Source organism: Hirundo rustica, chromosome 10 (assembly GCF_015227805.2).
Source record: "Hirundo rustica isolate bHirRus1 chromosome 10, bHirRus1.pri.v3, whole genome shotgun sequence".
Classification (NCBI taxonomy): Eukaryota; Metazoa; Chordata; class Aves; order Passeriformes; family Hirundinidae; genus Hirundo; species Hirundo rustica.
Genome location: NC_053459.1, coordinates 6,060,121 through 6,078,705, shown reverse-complemented (window position 1 = coordinate 6,078,705; position 18,585 = coordinate 6,060,121). Strand labels below are relative to the sequence as shown.

General features: G+C 49.8%; 1 protein-coding gene across 3 annotated transcripts in view; it reads left to right on the top strand.

Annotated features, from left to right (window-relative positions):
• VPS8 (VPS8 subunit of CORVET complex) overlaps positions 1–18,585 on the top strand; it is a 71,055-nt gene that overhangs the window by 47,483 nt on the left and 4,987 nt on the right. For all 3 annotated transcript variants that reach the window (XM_040074849.2, XM_058422015.1, XM_040074851.2), the window contains 7 exons: positions 240–282; positions 1,047–1,150; positions 2,175–2,253; positions 3,497–3,579; positions 9,259–9,339; positions 10,630–10,799; positions 11,343–11,511. In XM_040074849.2, coding sequence (XP_039930783.1) covers positions 240–282; positions 1,047–1,150; positions 2,175–2,253; positions 3,497–3,579; positions 9,259–9,339; positions 10,630–10,799; positions 11,343–11,511 — 729 coding nt within the window. The remainder of the gene's footprint in view (positions 1–239; positions 283–1,046; positions 1,151–2,174; positions 2,254–3,496; positions 3,580–9,258; positions 9,340–10,629; positions 10,800–11,342; positions 11,512–18,585) is intronic.

Here is an 18,585-nt window from a genome sequence, read left to right as displayed (position 1 = left end):
ACAAGTCTTCAAACATTTGGAAGATAATAGATGCTGAAATTTGGTTTTTATAGCCAAAAATCATCTTTCAGCTCCCGCTTTCCTTTCTATATTTGGAAGGATGTTTATGCCATATTGGTTGTGCTGGGGAGGAAAAGGGGGGTGAGCCTGTGTGACCACACCTTTGACAAACATTTCTATCAGGATTTTGGGGAGTAAACTCCCAAGCTGACTGTTCTGTGTCCTCTCTTTTGTTCCAGCGATTGCAGAGCAAGTTGCTGATGCTTACTCAAGATGATGAAAGTAAGGCTTCTCGAGTTAAATTCCATTTTCTATTAAAAACAGACAGAGAAACACAAAAATGTGAAGTGCTTGTGTCTGTCACGTGCTCTAATGAGATTATTTCAAGTTTCCAGTCACTGTAGTGACACTGCTCATATGGTGGTTGTTTGGATGGCACTCCCTCACTCTGGTGTTCGGATCCTGGTAGAGACCTCAAACTCTGTGAGGGATGGTTGGGGTGTGTGTGGTCAGCTTTTCCTGTTGGGACTGCTCCTCTCAGTGGCTTACCAAACACATTTCCCATGCCAGAATCCATTCAGACTTGTTACTGGGCTTCAGCTGGCATAATATGGGAACAGTGATGGGAGACAGCCGGGAGTAGCTCTTTTGAAAGCAAATTTCTCAGATAGATAAATAAGAATGTTCTGCCCAGAGAAAATGAGTGTGTGCACAGATGTGCTGTTCGCTAGCCCAAGGACTCATGGGCACCTAATCAAATGCAGTGCCCATAGTTGTTACTTAATTGTATCCTAAACCACAGCTAAGATCTTCATTGTTTGATTAAATGAAATGTTTTACTTGCCCAATTCATCATACTATTCAGAAAAAGTGCCAGAAATCAGAACTTGCCTTTGTAATGTAGTTGCTGACAGTAGCGAGCAGACTTTAGATGAAACAGCATGATTTTATTTTGCAGAAAGATTGATAGTTAACTTATCTAATGGGAGTTAACTTGTCTAATAGTTTTTATAATTGTAATTTGCTTTTTTCTCCCTGACACTTAGGCTCAGCTGAACCCTCCTTGCTAGAAAATATTGAAGATACTTTAATGAAAACAATTGCTCTTTGCCAGAGGAATTCTCATAGTTTAGACCAGCAGCAGAGAGAGGTAAGTTAGTCAAAAGTGTGTCACCAGAATCAACCCAGGCCTCTGTGTCTCCTGGAGCTTTGCCTCATGTGGCTCTTGCTCTCCCCGTCCATCGGATACTGGTATCTCCAGGCAGTGACCCCGTGCCTCTCCTCGTGTTCCCCCTGTGGTGCTTCAGCGTTTGGAGCCGTAAGAGTGAAATCCTCACTCATGAGGTGAAGCACAAAGTTCAGGTGAGAGGAAGGAGACCACGGCCTTTCCCCTCCCCAGCTCCAGGTGGAAGTTGGGCACAAATGTCAGGCAGACACTGCAGAGGCACTGTGAGCTCTGAGCCAGCTTCCTGGTGGCACAGAGCTGCTGCCGCTGTGGCTGCAGAGCTGTTCACAGCCCCTGAACCGAGTGTCAGCCGGGGCTCGGAGGGGGGAGCTCGTGCAGCTGCCTTGAGCTCTTGCAGGGGGAGCTGGCTTTGCCCATCTCCTCACACTGAGGTTGTGTTTCCATTTTAGCCCCGTCGGAGACACAAAGGCATCTTTAGTCCTAAGATTCTGCATAATTTATGTAATTTATGAATTCAGAACAGAGGATGTTGTTCCCATATCTGAGGAGGCGGTATGGCTGGAAGTCAAGAGCTGTAATTTCTTCACAAGCACTGCCCAGTGTGAGAGGTGACCCGCTTCATTTCTTCCCTGCGGTGATGTCATTGTACAACAGATAGGAAGAGAAATCAGATGTCCATTTGGGGTCCATTTACTGTGCTACCCACTCTGTGAGCTACCTTTACCTTGCAGAGTTTGTCTCTCACATGGGGAAGTAGTTGGGGAATGAGAGAAGCAAACACAGATTACTGTCCCAATTCCAGTAAAGTGCTTTGCTCTGAGGTTACTTTACCATGTTTTAGCTCTGTCCCACAGCAGCCATCAGAAATGCAGTTCTGTTCTCAGAATGTGGAAGTGAGTCTTGGCCAGCAGCCTCTGACGTTGCTCACAGCTCATTTTTAGCACTGCCCTGTCCTTACTGGTTCTTTCCTCACATTCCATGATTCCAGGCCCTCTGGTTTCCCCTGCTTGAGGCCATGATGTCCCCACAGAAATCCTCCGGTTCGTCGCAGTGTCCATACTCTGAATGTGAGTACTTTGGCATTTGTGACCCCGAACAGTAAAAGTTGTCTGCTGTCTCTCCTCTGATGAACGAATAGAAGAAAAGTTCTTTTGTTACTCCACTCTTAAATATTCTGCTCCCTGACAGAGGGAGCTGAGGCTGGGTGTTTGGTAGGCTGCAGCTGTCGGGTGAATAGGGTTTTTACTTTACTTTATTTTGTCCTGTGTGGAAGAGGAAGCCCACCACAGGCTGTGCTGATGATTTGGTTGCCCTGAGGATGGTCTCTGAAAGAGCCAGGGTGCACAATGTGTACAAAGGTTGGAGTCAGCACTTGGGGACCTCCTGATGTAATTCACTGCTGTTGTGCGTGCCCAGCCCTTTGGGGCACCTCTGCCTGCACCTGTGTGCCGTGTATAAAATCAGTGGGACTTGAATACACCAGCTAAATTCTCTACTCCACTTCTGAGTCAGCAGCCTCCCTTTGTGGGAGAGATAAGAGTAGCTAAAAAGGGGCAAAGATGCTTTGGTCTTGGCAGTGCCCAGCACAGGAAGGACGTGGAGCTGCTGGAGGAGGCACCAAGGTGACCAAAGGGATGGAGCAGCTCTGCTGTGAGGAAAGCCTGAGGGAGTTGGGTCAGATGGGATATTGGAAAGAAATTGCTCCCTGTAAGAGAAGTGAGGCCCTGGCAAAGGTTCCCAGAGCAGCTGTGGCTCCCCCTGGATCCCTGGAAGTGTCCAAGGCAGGGCTTGGGGCAACCTGGGATAGTGGAAGGTGTCCCTGCCTGTGGCAGGGATGGAACTGGATGAGCTTTAAGGGCTTTTCCAACCCAAACTATTCTGGGATTCTCTGAATATCTTTTGCTCCATCCCAGACCCATGCTGAGGATCTAGGGACAAGTCTCATGCAAAGGTCAGTGCTGGGAAGTTTTAGAGTCTGTGGGCTGTACCACAGACAAGGATCCAAACTGGGATTTGTAGCAATAAGAAAAGTGAATGGTGGTGTTACCAAGTGAGTGAAAATGTGGGTGTTTACTGCAGGGAGTATGGAAGGGAATACAGAGGTATTGGGGACCAAAACCTTGTGAACACCCCTTATGCTGCAAAAAGCTGTGTGCTTAGTGCAGAATGTGCAGGAAAAAAACCCATAAATGTTATTTTCAAACCAGAAAACATGACCTGAAATAAAACTTCTCTTTATCTGTACAACTGCTCTCTCTTTACTCCTGGAATCCTAATGAACTGCTGTGGCTGTTATGTTTGACATTCCAGCTCTGAAGAGTTTGACAATGCAAGTGCTGAACAACATGGCTGCGTTTATTGCCCTTCCCTCAATCCTGCAGAGGATTCTCCAGGTGAGTTCCTGAAGAGGAGGAGGTTTCACCAAGCTGTGCCGCTGGGTTATTGAGAAAAGATATTCCCAGGTCACTGGAGATCAGATCAGCTAATTATCTGTGCAGTGTTTCAGTAAGAGTTCTGTTGGTGGGACATAAGGTGTAAAAGCTGATAGAATTATCTGGAGAGACATGTGGGAACAGACCTGTGAGAAGGTAATTGATGTAATTCCTGCAGACCAAATAAACTTTAGTGCCCAAAACTTGGCACTAAATTTGTTGAAAGCCTTTCAGTGAAGGCTGGTGGATGGACAGTTATGAAGACGCTACAGCAAAGTGTTTAGGCTTTGCAGGAAGATCATGATTGGGTCCAAAATATTCTTGATGGTGCAATATTATTTTAGAGACTAAGTTAGTGAGTAGCAAACTTGCAGAAGAGCTGATTTTAGGCAGGACCTTGGGCTGAGTGATCACAGGCAACTATAATTAGTTAATTTGCAAAACAGATGAAAGCTGATGGGTTTTAATAACAAACCTTGAGAAATGCAGAAAAGGAATTAGAAGAATAGCCTGTGTTGTGGAGTGGAATGATTGATGGGCTAAGACAGTGTTGAAACGCTGTTCAGGGTTTCTGTTCCAGGTAGGAGAGGAGAAGGGCTTACAGGCTTCACAGGGTGAGCATACACCTCTAGCAACCTCTTGGTTTGATCTTAATATTACTCACAGCCTTGGATTTTGAACAAACTCCTAAGATAGCAAAGCATGTTGCAAGAGAGTGGATAAAAAGTGTGTTGAAATGAAGTGTGGTTTCATCAAAGGAAGTGTCAAGCAAACCTAATGGCTCTTCAATAACTTATTTCGTCTACTTTTAGCTGAGGTTTTGGTATAATTTCCTGTTGGGCTTCGTTTGATGTTTAATGCAGGCAGGAAAAGCTGTGAGTGAGTGGGAGGCTGTCAGGGAAGGGAAGGGAGGCTTTCCTGGGCTGTGCTGAGATCTGCCGGGACAGGATGGGAGTCAAAGCAGTGACCACTGTGCAGATAACACAGCTGGGAGGTGTGACAGTGTGGAGGGAGATCCTGTTCTCCTTTGGGAGGAAGGGAGAGTCTTGTTGGTGGCAATCTTCACATATTTCATTCTGGTTCTGTTCTGATGGACTCTTTTAGCAGCAGTAGAAAATCCCTTTTCCAGGGGCTGGCACTGATGTCCTGGAGGCAGCAGGGGAGTGAGGTGTCTTGGTTGTAGAGGGCAGTGGTTGGTGTGATGGCTCTGCTGGGGAGGCTGAGGGGATGCTTCATCAGGTGAAGTGCTTCACTGAGGACAGAAATGGGTCAGGCATCACTGAGAGCAGCATTTGCAGCTCTGGTCACTGGGTTTGGAGGCAGGGGGAACTGCTCCTGCTCATTCCACCTCTCTGGTCAGCCTGACAAATTTAGTCTGACTAAAGTGAGATTTGGAAAGGCAGACTATTTGAGCAACTAGAGCAAAAAATGATGACTTCTTAAAATGCAGAGAAAAGGACTGAATTCCAGGTAAAGAGCATTAGTATCAGAAATTCATAAAATGGGGCAGGAATTGGTATCTTGTAGCGAAAAAACGGGTGTAGGAAAAAACCTCATAAAGATCAAGAGAAGATCCTATGGAAGGGGAGGTGGTGTTGATATCCAGGATCTCTAAGTTGACTTTGCCTCTTAACACTTCTGTAGATTTCACTCACCCCTGCATTTGCAAACCCCTGAGGTGTGTGCAGTGATGGGACCTGGATTGTTTGTGGGCAGCAGGGAGGTTGTGAGCTCCTCACTCTGTCCTCTGACAGATGCCAACAGCTCAGCTGTGTCCTTCAGAAATTGTTGTCTCTTTTCACCTCTGAAGCTCACTTAAGCCTCTCCCAGCTTCTTATCCTCCTCATTAGGAGATGGGCCCCTCTGAGAGCTTGCCTGTGCTGAGTCTCACCAGTCTGCTGCCTTCAGTGCTTGGCACCTCCTCTGGGGACAGTGTCCTTTGTTCCAAGACAAACCCTTCATTGAACCCTGTGCTCTTGTCCTTAACCCCCACATTGCCATTCACTCTGCCTTCACACCGACCTTTATTCCTGGGTTCCTGGCACTGCCCTGCTCCAGCTCACTGTTGCCTGTGGGTTTGTGGCTGTGTTTTGTTAAACTCTTTCTCCAGGGCTTGCAGAGGGTGCCTGTGGGAGGTTTCTGTGAAGTTTATTTGGATGCAGTTTGGCCTTTGGGAGAATGCTGCTTTGAATCCAGCTGGTGTCAGGATGGTGATGAGCAGGTCTCTGTGGCCTTGTCATGAGTGCCAAGCTCAGATTTCAGAGATTCTGAACCCTGGCCCTGCTGGGGATCTGAAAGAAAACTCCTCAGAGCTGGGCAGCAGAGAGCACTGGAGTTTTGCCTTCCAGTCATTTGCTTCCTTGGGTTATGTGGGAATGCCATTTAAGTGCCCTGCAGGGAAGTATCAGGACATGGCAGGCACAGGTAGTGCTTTCCCAGACAGGAGGATCCCTGTGTTGTTAGCTCTGCCTGGGTGTTCCTTTTGCAGAGTTGTGTAGTTGTTCTTTGAAGCCATGCAAAATTGCAAACCCTGGTGCCAGACCCTTCTGTCTTGGCTCTGAGCTCTCTGCAGGGCACTTAGGTGTGTTACTGGTGTGCCACCTTCACTGTGACCACAAGGAAATAGTGAAGCCAGCCTTTCTGGGCCCTGGAGTGCATACAGCCTTTCCCAAACCCTCCAAATATTTTGGTGAAATGCAGAATTACAAGTGGTGCTTGTCTGACAGGGCCCTCAAATGCTGTTCTAGCAGAGCTCAAGGCTTGTGACAGAGCAGAGACCTGCTGGAGCTGCAGGCTGGGAGGTGGCACAGCTGCCCAGGAATTCACTGGGGGTTTTGTTGGAAGGTGGATAACATCAGTAAACTGAGGTAGATTATCCTGCTTTTTCTGAAAAGGAATTAGAGTATTCCAATTTTAGCAGACTGTTTTTCTTCCTCTTCTGGGCTTAACCGCTTACAGATTATGCCTTATGCAAATGTTAACTTTGCAACCCAAGTGTTTGGCCAAAGGGCACCAGACCTGCAGCTTTCCCAGAGAGCAAGCAGGCTTGGCACCTGCCTGTCCCAGCACCTGGGCTCAGCCTTGTCTCACCAAAGTTCTGTGAAATAACAATTGAGAGATTTGCTCCTGCTCATCCTTTATAGTGTTGGGGAGTTACTGATTAACTGGGAGGTCTGAACTAACGGCATTAGGAGAGATACCAGAGGAATCCTCTTGAGCATTAAGAAAAATTCCATGTTATTAAGGATGTGAGTGCTCTCTGAAGAGGGCTGAGAGGTTGAGTGTTAATTCCCTTACAAAGCTGTAATCCTTCATGAATGTTTTGTAAGCAGATGCAGCTGATGCCTCCTACAAAATGGAGAACTGGAGAAGCCAGAAATGTAAAAGCTACCTGCAGGGACCCCAAAGAGGGGAAGGAAGGATTTTCTAAAAGCTGTTCCAGAGTGGAAGCAGAAAGATCCAGAAAGCTTCTCCTTATATTTTTTCCACTCCTGCTTAGGGCTTTGGCTGTTTTTTCTTCCTGTTCTAGGAGGTCAGCACTGGGATTAGTTGTGTGTGGAGTGGTTGCTTTGGCCCCTTGCAGAGGGGAGAAGCTGAAGTGAATGTGTTTGCAGAGTGCATTTATTAGCACTGCTAGCAAAGCAAGTGCTCTTTCCTGGACCCAGGAAGAAACGGGAAATGGAAGAGACAGAGCTGGCTGGAAGGGCTGCATGAGCACCCCTGGGCTGTGTGTGGATCCCTGCCAGCTCTTCCCCATCTGTTTGTTGGTGGCAGCCCTGGGCAGCCAGTTTGGCTCTGGCTCCTTGTGTCTGTGCCACATTCCCAGGGCAGCACCAGCCTGGGAGCAGCTGCTGGGATCTGTTCCACTGCATGGGATGGCACATCCACGTCTGGAGTATGCCTGAATTTCAACCTGAGACCAATTTTACAAGGTGGAATAGATGGAAGATATTCCTCTATAAACCTAATTGATCCCATGTGGCTTTTGTGGCTGGAAATTTTGTGGGATCTGAAGCTGCGATTTAGAAGCATTTTAAGTGTCTGGAGAAGTGGCCTGGAGCTGTGGGTGTGCTGCTGGAGGCAGAAGGCAGCTCCAGCCCATCCCAGTGGATGGCTCCAGCAGGGAATGGCCACAGACCCACTGCTGCCACTGTGCTGCCAGGCTCAGGGTGAGGCTTGGCCAGACCACGAGCCTCCTTTGTAAAGAAGAAAGTCCATTTTCTTCCCAGCTGCTGTTATATTTAGAGATCATCAAGCATGACTTGAGGAAAAGGCAGCAACTGAAAGCCCTCAGACTTGTGTTCTCCCTCTGCAAAGCTGCAGGTGTGTGTTTATTCTCTCTTCTTATCTCCCCTGCCTCCACTCTGTGTCCAGACAGGAAACCAGTGGCTTTGAAAACCTCCACCTGCAGCTTAGGAAGTTTGAGGTGCTCTGTGAAACTGTGGGATTGGGACAGTTTGTGAGTGACGTGTTGGCCGTGTACTTGAGGGCTTTAGAAGAGGAGCTGCTGCCTGCCCAAGTGCTCTGTGCTCTGGATCACATTCCTGCTGTCTGGAGTCCCATTGCCTCCATAGCCCTGCACTGCATTTCCTGTGCTGTGCTGCTGAATGGTGCAGGCAGAGGGGACCTGGGAGTGTCCAGGCTGTGCTGTTCACCCAGCAGAGAAGGGGCCTGTGCAGCACATCCAGCTCTTTGTGCTTCATCCAGCACGCTCCAAACCCACAGCTGGGTTTGACTCAGTGCTGTTACTCAGGCCTGCTTTTATTTAGGTTTGAACATTGGTGTTTCTGCCTGTCACACTGCCCATCAGGGCTGTTGTTCAAGAGTTCCTTGACTTGCTTTCTGCAACTTGAGTGATCCCTCAGGGTGTCTTGCAGTGTAGCTTCACTGCTGCTTTAGTTGTCTTTGTCAGCTGGCTTTGTCACTCTAGAGTCTTCTTGCCCAGTCCCAGCATGGAATCAGCTCTGCTCCTACTCCTTCTCTCATTCATCTTATCCAGAGCTTGTTTATCCCACTCCTGTTCCTGTTTCTGCTGCATCCCCACCATTTTTCTACTCTCTGGGTTAGTTGCCTTTTCTCATCTGGCTGGTCTGTTTTTGCACAGGCTGATGTGGCACCTGTAGCACAGCCCTGTGCCTGTGCTGCTGGGACGTGGCAATAAAGCTGCTCAGGGCATGTGAAAATCAGCCCTGCAGCACCAGAGAGCCCCAGGGCCCTGTTCCCTCTGCAGGCTGGGCTGTGGGCTCAGAAGTCACTGGGGTGTGCTCTTCCAGCCTGGGGCTGAGGCACCCCTGGCTGGGCAGGAGCATGGGGCAGATGCAGGGCTGAGAGCTGGCTGGCCGTGCTGTTCCCTTCGATATTCCTCAAGTGCACTCTCCAGTCAGCTCCTGAATGGAGTTCCCAGTTTTGACCCAGGCACACTAATTTATATTGATGTTGTTATCTACTGAGTTTTGCTAATTACCGATTTTCCCATCAGAATGTGGGATTATTCTGCTGTCCCTGTGCATGTGCAGCATATTTAACTCTGCAGTCATAGCTTCCATTTGCAGTTCCAATCCAGAGGGAAAAACAGACCTAAAAAGAATCAGAACGGTCATATCCTGTGATTCAACTGCAGCTTTGCATTTCTTCACACAGGATCCAGTTTATGGAAAAGGGAAACTTGGAGAAATTCAAGGGCTTGTCCTGGGAATGCTGGACACTTTTAACTATGAACAAGTAAGTTGCCTGTGCTTCTGTTCTGTCCACTGCTGCATGCAGCATTATTTTAGCTGCCTGGCCTCCTGCTCTCTCTCTTGTCATTTCTGTCTGCAGGGCAAAGTCAACAGAGGTGTGAGTGATTCCTGTGTGATTGGGGCATGGGGAGGGAGTTTGGTTTGCTCACAGATTGCAAGTGAAGGGACTGACAGGTACATGGTGAGGAGCTCTGCAGCTCAGTTCTGTGTTAAATGTACCAGAAGGATAAACATCTGCTTTTTCCTCCAGCTCATCCTGCAAAGGCACAAAGCTGATATGTTCTGTCTTTATATGCAGTTTTAAATAACAGGTTTTTAAATCAGGCTGTTTTTACACTTCCAAGTGATAATGCTGCGCCTCCTTTGTGACCTGGCGAGATTTCCTCTTAATCTCAGTCCTGCTTTTCTCAGTCCAGTCCCAAATCCCAGGCAGTCTCCAGATTTCAGCAGTTCCCTAAGACTCCTTTCCCCGTAAACAGGGTGCAGTGTTCCTCCAAGCCCCTGTCCCCCCCGATGTGGCAGTGCCATCCCAGCTGCTGCTCAGGGCAGCCAACACAACCACCACGGGAAACAGCCTTGCTGTGGAGGCTGAACGCCAGGAACCTTCATCTGTGTTTGGGTTCTTGCAGAAGGTCTGGGCAGGTGCTGCCCCCTGTCCCTGCCTGGCTGCTCTGGGACAGGCTGTGTCCCCATGGGATCCTCTGCTGCAGCTGCTGCTGCTGTGGAGCACGGGTGGATCTGGGAGCAGAGCCCCTGTGCCCGAGAGAAACTGGATGCTGGAAGCTCGGGGTGGTTCTTTGGGCTCTTTGAAAACGAGCATCCATTGGGAAGGACAAGCAGATGAGCAGTTCAGGGGTTTTTTTAAAAGACTTTAATTGCCATAGTGCTTTTGAGCTTTGATTTTTATTAGCACCTTTCTCCTAAAATGAGGATATAAGCTGTAGCTTGCCAGGTAGAAGGGCAAAAAAAAGGCGGGTTTGATGTGGAAGATGACAAAATGAGCCTGCCATGTCTCTCTTAATGCTCTTGGGCAAAAGTCAATACAGGACTTGTCTATTTGAGAGTGCAGAGGAATTGCTCCATTAACATGTGATGAAAGGATAAGTGTTTTGAGGTCAGTGGATAGAAAGCATAGGAGGAAGAGTGATTTTATTGGGTACTTTCTGCTCTTAGTGAGCTGCCAAGCTGCTTGTTCTGAAGAACCGGTCAGCGGGGAGTTTCTGCAGTGTGGAGGTGACAGACTGACCTACTCTGCGTGTTGTCTTCCACACAGACCCTTCTGGAGACAACCACGAGCCTTTTAAACCACGATCTCCACTGGTCCCTGTGTAACCTGAGAGCCTCTGTCACCAGAGGCCTTACCCCCAAGCAGGATTACTGCTGCATCTGTCTCCAGCAGTACAAAAGGAGGCAAGAAACTGCTGATGAAATCATTGTGTTCAGGTAAAGTTAAGGGGTGAGGTTGCAGCTGTGATCGCGTTAATAGTTTCAAAAGGGGAAACAAATCTACTGGTTGGCTTGCCTGAGTAATGATCTGTATTCCTGGGAGCACATCTCCCTGCTGCCTTGCACTGTGAGAGGGCTGCCTAATCACACCCTCCAGAGCCTGCTTTGCATGCAGCCAGCTCTGCCTGCCTGGGAGAATCGCCTCCCAGTTCCAGGAGCCGGCTCTCAGTTTTCTGTCCCCTCTCCCAGCAGTGTGCTATGTCACTGCGACACCATGGGCTCACTCGTGTATTTGTACACCTCGGGTCTGCCACAGCCCTGGCATCTCCCACGTGCTGTCTGTAAAATAAGGTGAAATCCTTGTTACCTTGGTGTGACTGTCTGTAGGGCCTCCAGGGTTGATTGTGTGAGTGTGAAATCAACAGGAGGGTGAGGATACACCGCTGACCTGCTGATTCCCAGTTACAGCCCCTTCCCCTGCACGGTGCAGAGCTCAGGAGGTGCTGGCCTGCTCCCAGCACTGACTCCCTCTCTTCCCAGCTGTGGCCACTTGTACCACTCGCTGTGCCTGCTGAGTAAGGAGTGCGGGGTGGTCACCAAGGGCATCATGAGGTGGATGTGCTACAAATGCAACTCGAGCAACAAGGGAGGGAAGCTGAGTGAGAACTTCTCAGAGCTGAAAAAAGGAACTGCAGCATCCCTGGCACAGGTAAGTTTTGTGAGGTGGTTTCTTGTCAGGTAAACTTCCATCATCGCTTCGTTCTCTGTGTGTCTGTGCTTCCAGACAAGACTCTGATCAGTACCTCTCAAACACTTTCAGCAGCTAATTGGTCACTTTTCTGAATGCCAGTTTATTTTGGTCAGGGTACAACTCTGGAAACCGTGGAAATTTGTTCATCCAGAAGGTCAAGGAGCTGATGTGAGGGGCAGCTGGATGCTTGCAGCTGGTTGTGTGGACAATTCCTGTCAAATTATTTTAGGTGTGTTTTATATAAAACTTAGGTTGAAAGCTGGAACATTGCTTGTGGCTGGATTGTGGAGCCTCTGTTCCACCTTCCTAGCAGATAATCTGGCTCTGGATAAAAGGTCTGGGATTGATTTGACTCACTAAGTACTTGCAAACATTTTAAGAAGCTTGGGTGTAACCAAGATTGATGCAGCTGGATTTGGGTGAGAGAACAGAGAATTAATTTTTATTTATTGTCAGTATTTGTGCACTAAAAGTTTCACCACCCCTAATTCAAACTGAAGTACAGCCTCAAATATGCATGGAGCTGTCTTTTCCCTGGGCTGGTGCTGTGGATGGTAAGCCCCCATGGCAGGTGGTTTGTTGGGTTGTCTTTAGGGATGTTGCACGTGGGCAGCTGAGCTCTGCTGCATTTGTCACTGTATGGATGTGCACGGAGCAGCATTTTCATTCCTGGAGCCCAAATAATTCAATCTTGGAGTATGTTTTTATAGCAGGACTTTGGTTTTGTTCTAGCAGATGATTTCAATTCCTGCCAAAGCCATCCTGATCAAAAGCTGGCTAAGGGCCTTAGTCAGCTGCTGCACTCACAGGAGAGGCTTCCTGCTTGGGGAAGATGTGGGGAAAGGGAATCTTGCAGATCTCTGTGGAGCACCATGCAGTCTCTGCAGTCAGGCTGTGTTAGTCTTTGATTTGGTGACAGCAGCAAAGCTTTCCCAGGAGCTTGGAAATGGAGTGTGGTCCAGCCAGGCTGAGCAGTGTGTGTCCTGTCCTGCACAGTGGGATGTGGGCACTGCATCTAAGGCTGGGAGAGTTCAGCAGCCCCACATCTCAACCTCTGCCCTCCTGCCTCAAAGGAGTGGGCATAAATGGGGGTGACAGGCTGGGGTGTAGTTTAAAAACTAAAGGGAGAATTTAATACTAAAACTGCATCCAGCCTTCAAGTGCCTGGCACTTGATTCCAGTGCTTTATAACTGGGTTATCCCTGGGTTTCTCTTGGGAAGTCAGTCAGGGAGCCCCTGGGGCTCCCCTTTGACATCAGTCTGACCTACCCTGTAGAGAAAGAAGGGGAAAATGCTCCACATGCCATGGCAGTGATTGGGGTAAGGAGGAGAAGATGCTTCCTTTTATTTAACTGATGCAAGTGAAGGGCTGGCTGGGACTCAGGGTCTACAGGGAGATGTGGAGAGACTGGATAGGGAAGAAGACTTCGAGCATGGATCACCTGCTGGTAGCTGGAAAGGATCCATCCCAGGCCATCCCAGTGTGGGGGGTTCCCTGCTGCTGCTGCTTCCCTGCTGCTGTCTCGTGCTCCTGGCAGGGAAGTCATGGCTTCCTGCTTCATACACACAGCCCAGCAGAGCTTGGGCTGGGTTCAGCAGAGCCCCAGCACTGCTCAGGCCCCCAGCTCCTCCTCCCTGTGTCCCAGATCCTCTGCAAGTCTGTGATGTTCCTCACGAATCTAAATTACAATATTTCACTGTTGTACTCGCATGTGATCAAACTGTTGCGCAGTCACATCTTAAAAAAGCTGAGTATATTTAGACTTGGCAATAGATTGGAGAATCTCCAGCTCCTGCAGGAAATTTGTTTGCTGAACAATCACTGCTCAGCAGCGTTAATTAACCCTGGGAGGTAACGATTCCTGCAGGGGCTGAGTTACAGAGCAGACTTTCTGCGCTGGGCCAATGCTGGCAATGCAAGCTGGGGGCAGTGGGGCTTCTCTGTGTCCTCTCTTGTCTCTGCTGGTCCTGGCCAGACCCAGAGCTCTGGGTTGGACAAGCTACTCTGGCTCTCAGCTGGTGTTTGTGAGCAGGAAATCCCAAGATCCTGCTAACAGCATTGTGTTTCCAGCCCTGCCCTCCCAAGAGTCAGATCTGGGGCTCCCCGGCCCTTCTGCACAGACATCTCTGGGGAGGGTGATTGATTCCAGCCCTGTCCTCCCTCAATCCCAGAGTGCCAGCTCCACAGCTCCCAGGCCCTTCTGCACAGAAATCTCTGGGGAGGCTATTTCCCTGTAGCCCCTTTGAACACTCTGAAAGTTTAGTTCTCCTCTTGGCAAAATCTAATATGGTGATCTTCAGCTGAGGCATTTATTTTCTTAGGAAGCCTTGAATTAGGAGTGGAGTCATACTGAGAAATGCCACTGAGCATCTGGAGTGCATTTCACAGCACTAATTCTGCCCTGCCCAGGCAAAGGCTGTCAGTTTGAATCGTGCAGTGTGGCTGAGATGTGGATGTGAAACGACAGCCCAACAGACAGTGCTTCCCCTGCCCTGTGCTCAGTGATGTTGGGGCATTCCCTGAAACTGGGGAGGTGGAGAGACGCCACAAGCCAGCACTGACCCGTTATGGGATCAGTGACAGTGTGGATTTAAGTGGAACCTGGCTGGGATGAGGGCTTGGCACACTCTGCCCCAGCCAAGGGGAGCAGAAAGAGGGGCACAGGGGATTTTCTTTCCTCTAATTCTGCTACCAAAAGTTTGTGCTTTCTGTGTTACCCCTGAGCCTCACTGCCTTCCCAAGGGTAATCCTCTGGGGCTGGATGATCATCTGTCCTGCCCTCCCTGCCTTGGAGCAAACCGTAAATGAGAGTTAAAAGAAATGGGAGCTTGTTTTTATGGTGGGTCTCTAATCCTCTTGCAAAGCTGTGTGTTTGTTGTGGTGCTTGGAGCTCACTGAGGGGTGAGGGCTCAGCAGCTGGGCCATTGCCTGAATACCTGCAGGAAAGGCTCTGGGTATCTCAGTCACTGATTCCCAAAACTCATTTGCCTCATTTCAGTGAGCAAATGTTTTCCATTTACTCTGCCAGCCTGTGCACTGGGGATCAGGGAGAGGAAGAGTCTTGGCTCCTGGGCCATAAGCCCTGCCATGAACCCCTGAGATGCCATGCTCTGGTTACTCCATGTCCAAGGAGCTCTGAGCATGCTGTTGTTGGAGCTGTCCAGATGGCAGCTATGTTTTATTCAGGAGTTTAATCCTGTCAAGTCACGCCAGGACGGACAATGGAGTTGTTCCATAGTTAATCCAGTTTGTCAGGCTCTACCTTTGGGCTCTGTCCTGCAGTTTTCCCATGTCCCTCCCCATGACAGCCTTCCGGAGCCTCGGAACGATCCCACGTGTGAGGGGCTGGTGTCACATCCCTCATGTGACCTTAAAGCTCCCTCTGCACCACGTGCTTTCTGTTGGGCAACAGTGAAGGTTTAGGGTGGGTTTTTCACCAAAACTTCCTTTAGAGCTGGACAGATGTTACAGGGCCTCCATCCATCAGGAGACAGAGCCAGTGTTACTGTTTGCAGGGTAACAGTGACCATCAGTTATTAACCTGTCTCCAGCAATATCAAAAACTTCCAAGGGGTTTATAACTTTGAAAATACATATATGTGATCCCCCAGTAGTACCATAGAGATAATTAGTGTTTTACACAGTTAGAAGAATGGACATTCTCTCCTCTGTGGTTCCCGTGTACAGATTAACTGAGCAAACATCCACTCCTTTGCTTTGGAGGTGGATTCCTTCCCTTCAGCAGTGCACAGGAAATCCATGTGAGGAAGGAACTGAAGACACAGAACATCTGTGATTGCTTCTGGTGGAAACAAGTGATCTAGTAAGAACGCTGAGTGCAGGTGTCTGTGAGTGGGTAGAGGAGGACTGGTACCAAAGCTAAAAGTGCAAACAATACAAATTGAAAAAGACTGATTTGAAAACCAGCATTATCCTGTAGCAGCTTTTGAATCAAAATGGACTGTTTTCTTCAGCTTCTCAGGTTGGAGGAGTTGGGTGAGTTTTGTTGTTTTGTGGGGGTTTTTTGAGAAATATCAGAGTGAATTGTAATTGTGTCCCCTGGCCTTCCTTCAGAGCAATCTGCAGCCCTGCAAGAATGCTCCTTCCACTGCCTACAATCCAAAGTCTGGCACTGTGGGGTCTGTGAGATGCTGGCAGGGGGCAGGGGCAGCTGATTCCAAACTGCCAGGAGACCAGGAATACCTGGGGAAGGGTCATGGCCTGGTTCAGAGTAAAGATGGCAAAATTGCAGTGGGGAATCTTGGCTTGACTTTACATCTCAATTTCTAAGAGACTATTCCTACGGTCTGATGAAAATTTCCTCCCTTTTAATAAAACATTCCAGTCTGGGGGGATGTGTAGAACAGACTCATTGAAATGCAGCGGCAGCTCCTGGGCTGCAGCAACCTGTGGATGTTCCCATAAACTGCAGCAGTCCCTGTTGGCAGTGGTTCTGTGAGCTGAGCTGGTGCCCCACAGCCCAGGATGTGTCCAGCAGGATCCAGCACTGCACCAGGGAAGGGCAGGAGGTGCACAGAGGGGCCTGGGAGCAGGGGCATGTCCCCAGGGAGCTGTTCCTCCAGCTGGGCTGGCTCCTGCTGCTGCACGGGGGATTGCTGTTCCCCTCTGTGATTCCAAGCTGAGAAATAACCAACTGGCCCAAGGCTAAGGGTGACTCCTGCCTTTGATGTTCCTCTGAAGGAAGGGAGCAAAATAAAGGCAAGCCAAGGCTCTGGCTGTTTGTAGTCCCTTGATGGGAGCGTAGCAGAGGCTCTGTACCCGTGGTGCTGGCTGTAGCTGAGGGTGCAGTCGCTGTTCTGGACAGCTCCTTTCAGGAAAGCAAGGGAACATCAGTGTCTGGTAAGTCCCATCAGTGGGAAGCTGCAGTTCTCATGAGCCCCTCACAGCCTGTGGCACGAGGAGAACAGTGTTGTGTGGTGTGTGTGTGTCTTGGGCACAGACAGGTTTGGGCAGCTGAGCTCAGCTCCTGGGGCCAGAGCTGGGCTGGGCATCTTCTGAACCTCCCACATCCACAGCAGTGCCAGGCTGCTCCCAGGGTCAGCAGGGATGAAGGGGACAGAGGTATTCCTGTGGGTTTTCTGTAAGGTTTGGGGTCACATTACCAATCAGCCTGTGGCAGGAGAGGTCACTAACCCTTACACCAAGTAGGATTTCTTCTCTCTTTCTGTGAGTCTTGTACATAGGACTTGAGGGAATGGCTGGAGCTGTGTCAGGGCAGGGTTAGGCTGGGTATCAGGAAAAGGTTGTTCCCCAGAGGGTGCTGGGGCACTGAGCAGTCCCCCCAGGGAATGGGCATGGCCCCAAGGCTGCCACAGCTCCAGGAACATTCAGACCACGCTCTTGGGCATGGGGGGGATTTGCTGGGGTGTCTGTGCAGGGCCAGGGATTGGATTTGATGATCCTTTTGGGTCCCTTCAGCTTGGGACATTGTGTGATTACCTTCCCCTTCTCTCTCCAACTCCTGCCCTTGAGAAAACACTGCATCTCCTCAGCCTTCTGTGCTTGGCCCTGTGGGATCTGTTTAACAGCCTCTTGGCTCATCTCTGGAAAAGGAATTCTCTGCAGGAGGCCTCTGAACTCTCAGGTGCAGGTGCTGAGCTCAGCCCAAACCTTTTGGGTGTCATCTTTCACGTTTTATCCATGTGCTGCCATGCTTCCTTGGAGCCTGCTGGCTGAGAAACGAGCACCCTGGGCCACGGTGTCCTGTGAAGATGTGTGGGGGCTGTGTTTGTCTCATTAACTCTGGGCAGTGTTATTGCTCCTTTGGCTGAAGGCATCAGTAGAAGTCCAAGGGAATATCCCAGCAGTGCCTGGTGTAGGCAGGAGCAGCTCCCAGAGCGTGAGTGGGATGTGCCTGTGTGCTTCCCTGCCTGACACACAGTGCCCTCCCCTCCCTGTCCCTGCATTCTCACGTGGCTGCAGCAGTGACTCTGGCAGAGCACAAACAGACCTGTGCTCTCCCAGGCCCTGAGTGGGAGGCTTGCTGCTCAAGTTCAGCTAAGTTCAGCTGGAAATAAAGAGCCATCTGCCTTTCCCCTGGTGCTGCAGAGCAGTGAGAGGCCAGGGCTGTGACAGGCTGGCTGCTCTGCCCTGGGCGGTCGGGGCTGTTGTGTGCCGGCAGCAGGACCCGGTGTCTGCCTGCCTGCGACAGGGAGCAGAGCTCAGCTGCTGGCAGGCACTGCCCCTGTGTGCTACCACAGGTGAGGTTCTGGGCTCTGGGACTGTCCCAGGGCAGCTGTGGGGCAGGCAGTGCCTGTCCTGGGGCTCTGCAGAGCTTGGCAGCAGCAGCAGAGCGCTGCTGTTCTCAGAGGGATGTCCTGCGGCTTCCCTGAAGTTCCTTGACAGCTCTGTAATGTCACAGTCATTGTAGTGACTTTGGGTCACAGCCTGCCTTGCTCTCTCTTTGGTTGATTGTTCCAGGTTCCTGGGAGCACCCTAAGAACAGCAGCCCCTTTTCTGACAGAAGAGAGGCAGGTTTACTTAGTTCAAGATTAATTGGCTGGGTTTCCATTAAAGCTCTGAATCTGAGTAGCTGTTTGGAAAGCTGATGAGCCATGGTGAAGCAGGGGAGGAAGGCCAAGAGTGGGCTTGGTGTCCACTGCCTGTGGGCTCAGCTCTGGAAATGGTAACATGGAGAGGGTTCCTTTGTTCTTGGAAATCCCAAAACCTTCCCCAGGACTTCTGCTGCATCTCTCTGTGTTAAGGGAGCAGCCCCTGGGGCAATGGGGTGCTCTGAAGCTCTAACTGATGCAGCAAAATCTTGTGTGGAAGGAATGGCTGAGGGGCAGCTCTGGGATGGGTCTCTTGGCGTGACTATGGATGGCACCTCTGCTCAAACTGTCGGGATCTGCTTTGCTTAAGCGCTGGCTGATGATGGAATTTGTAGCTGTTAAATTTGAGATAATTGCAAGCTTGGGAGGGCTGTGTGGTGACTACCAGAGGGGGGTGGAATACGTGCAAGAAAAACATGCAACAGAGATTAGCATTAGTGGTGGGGTCTAGGAGAGCTG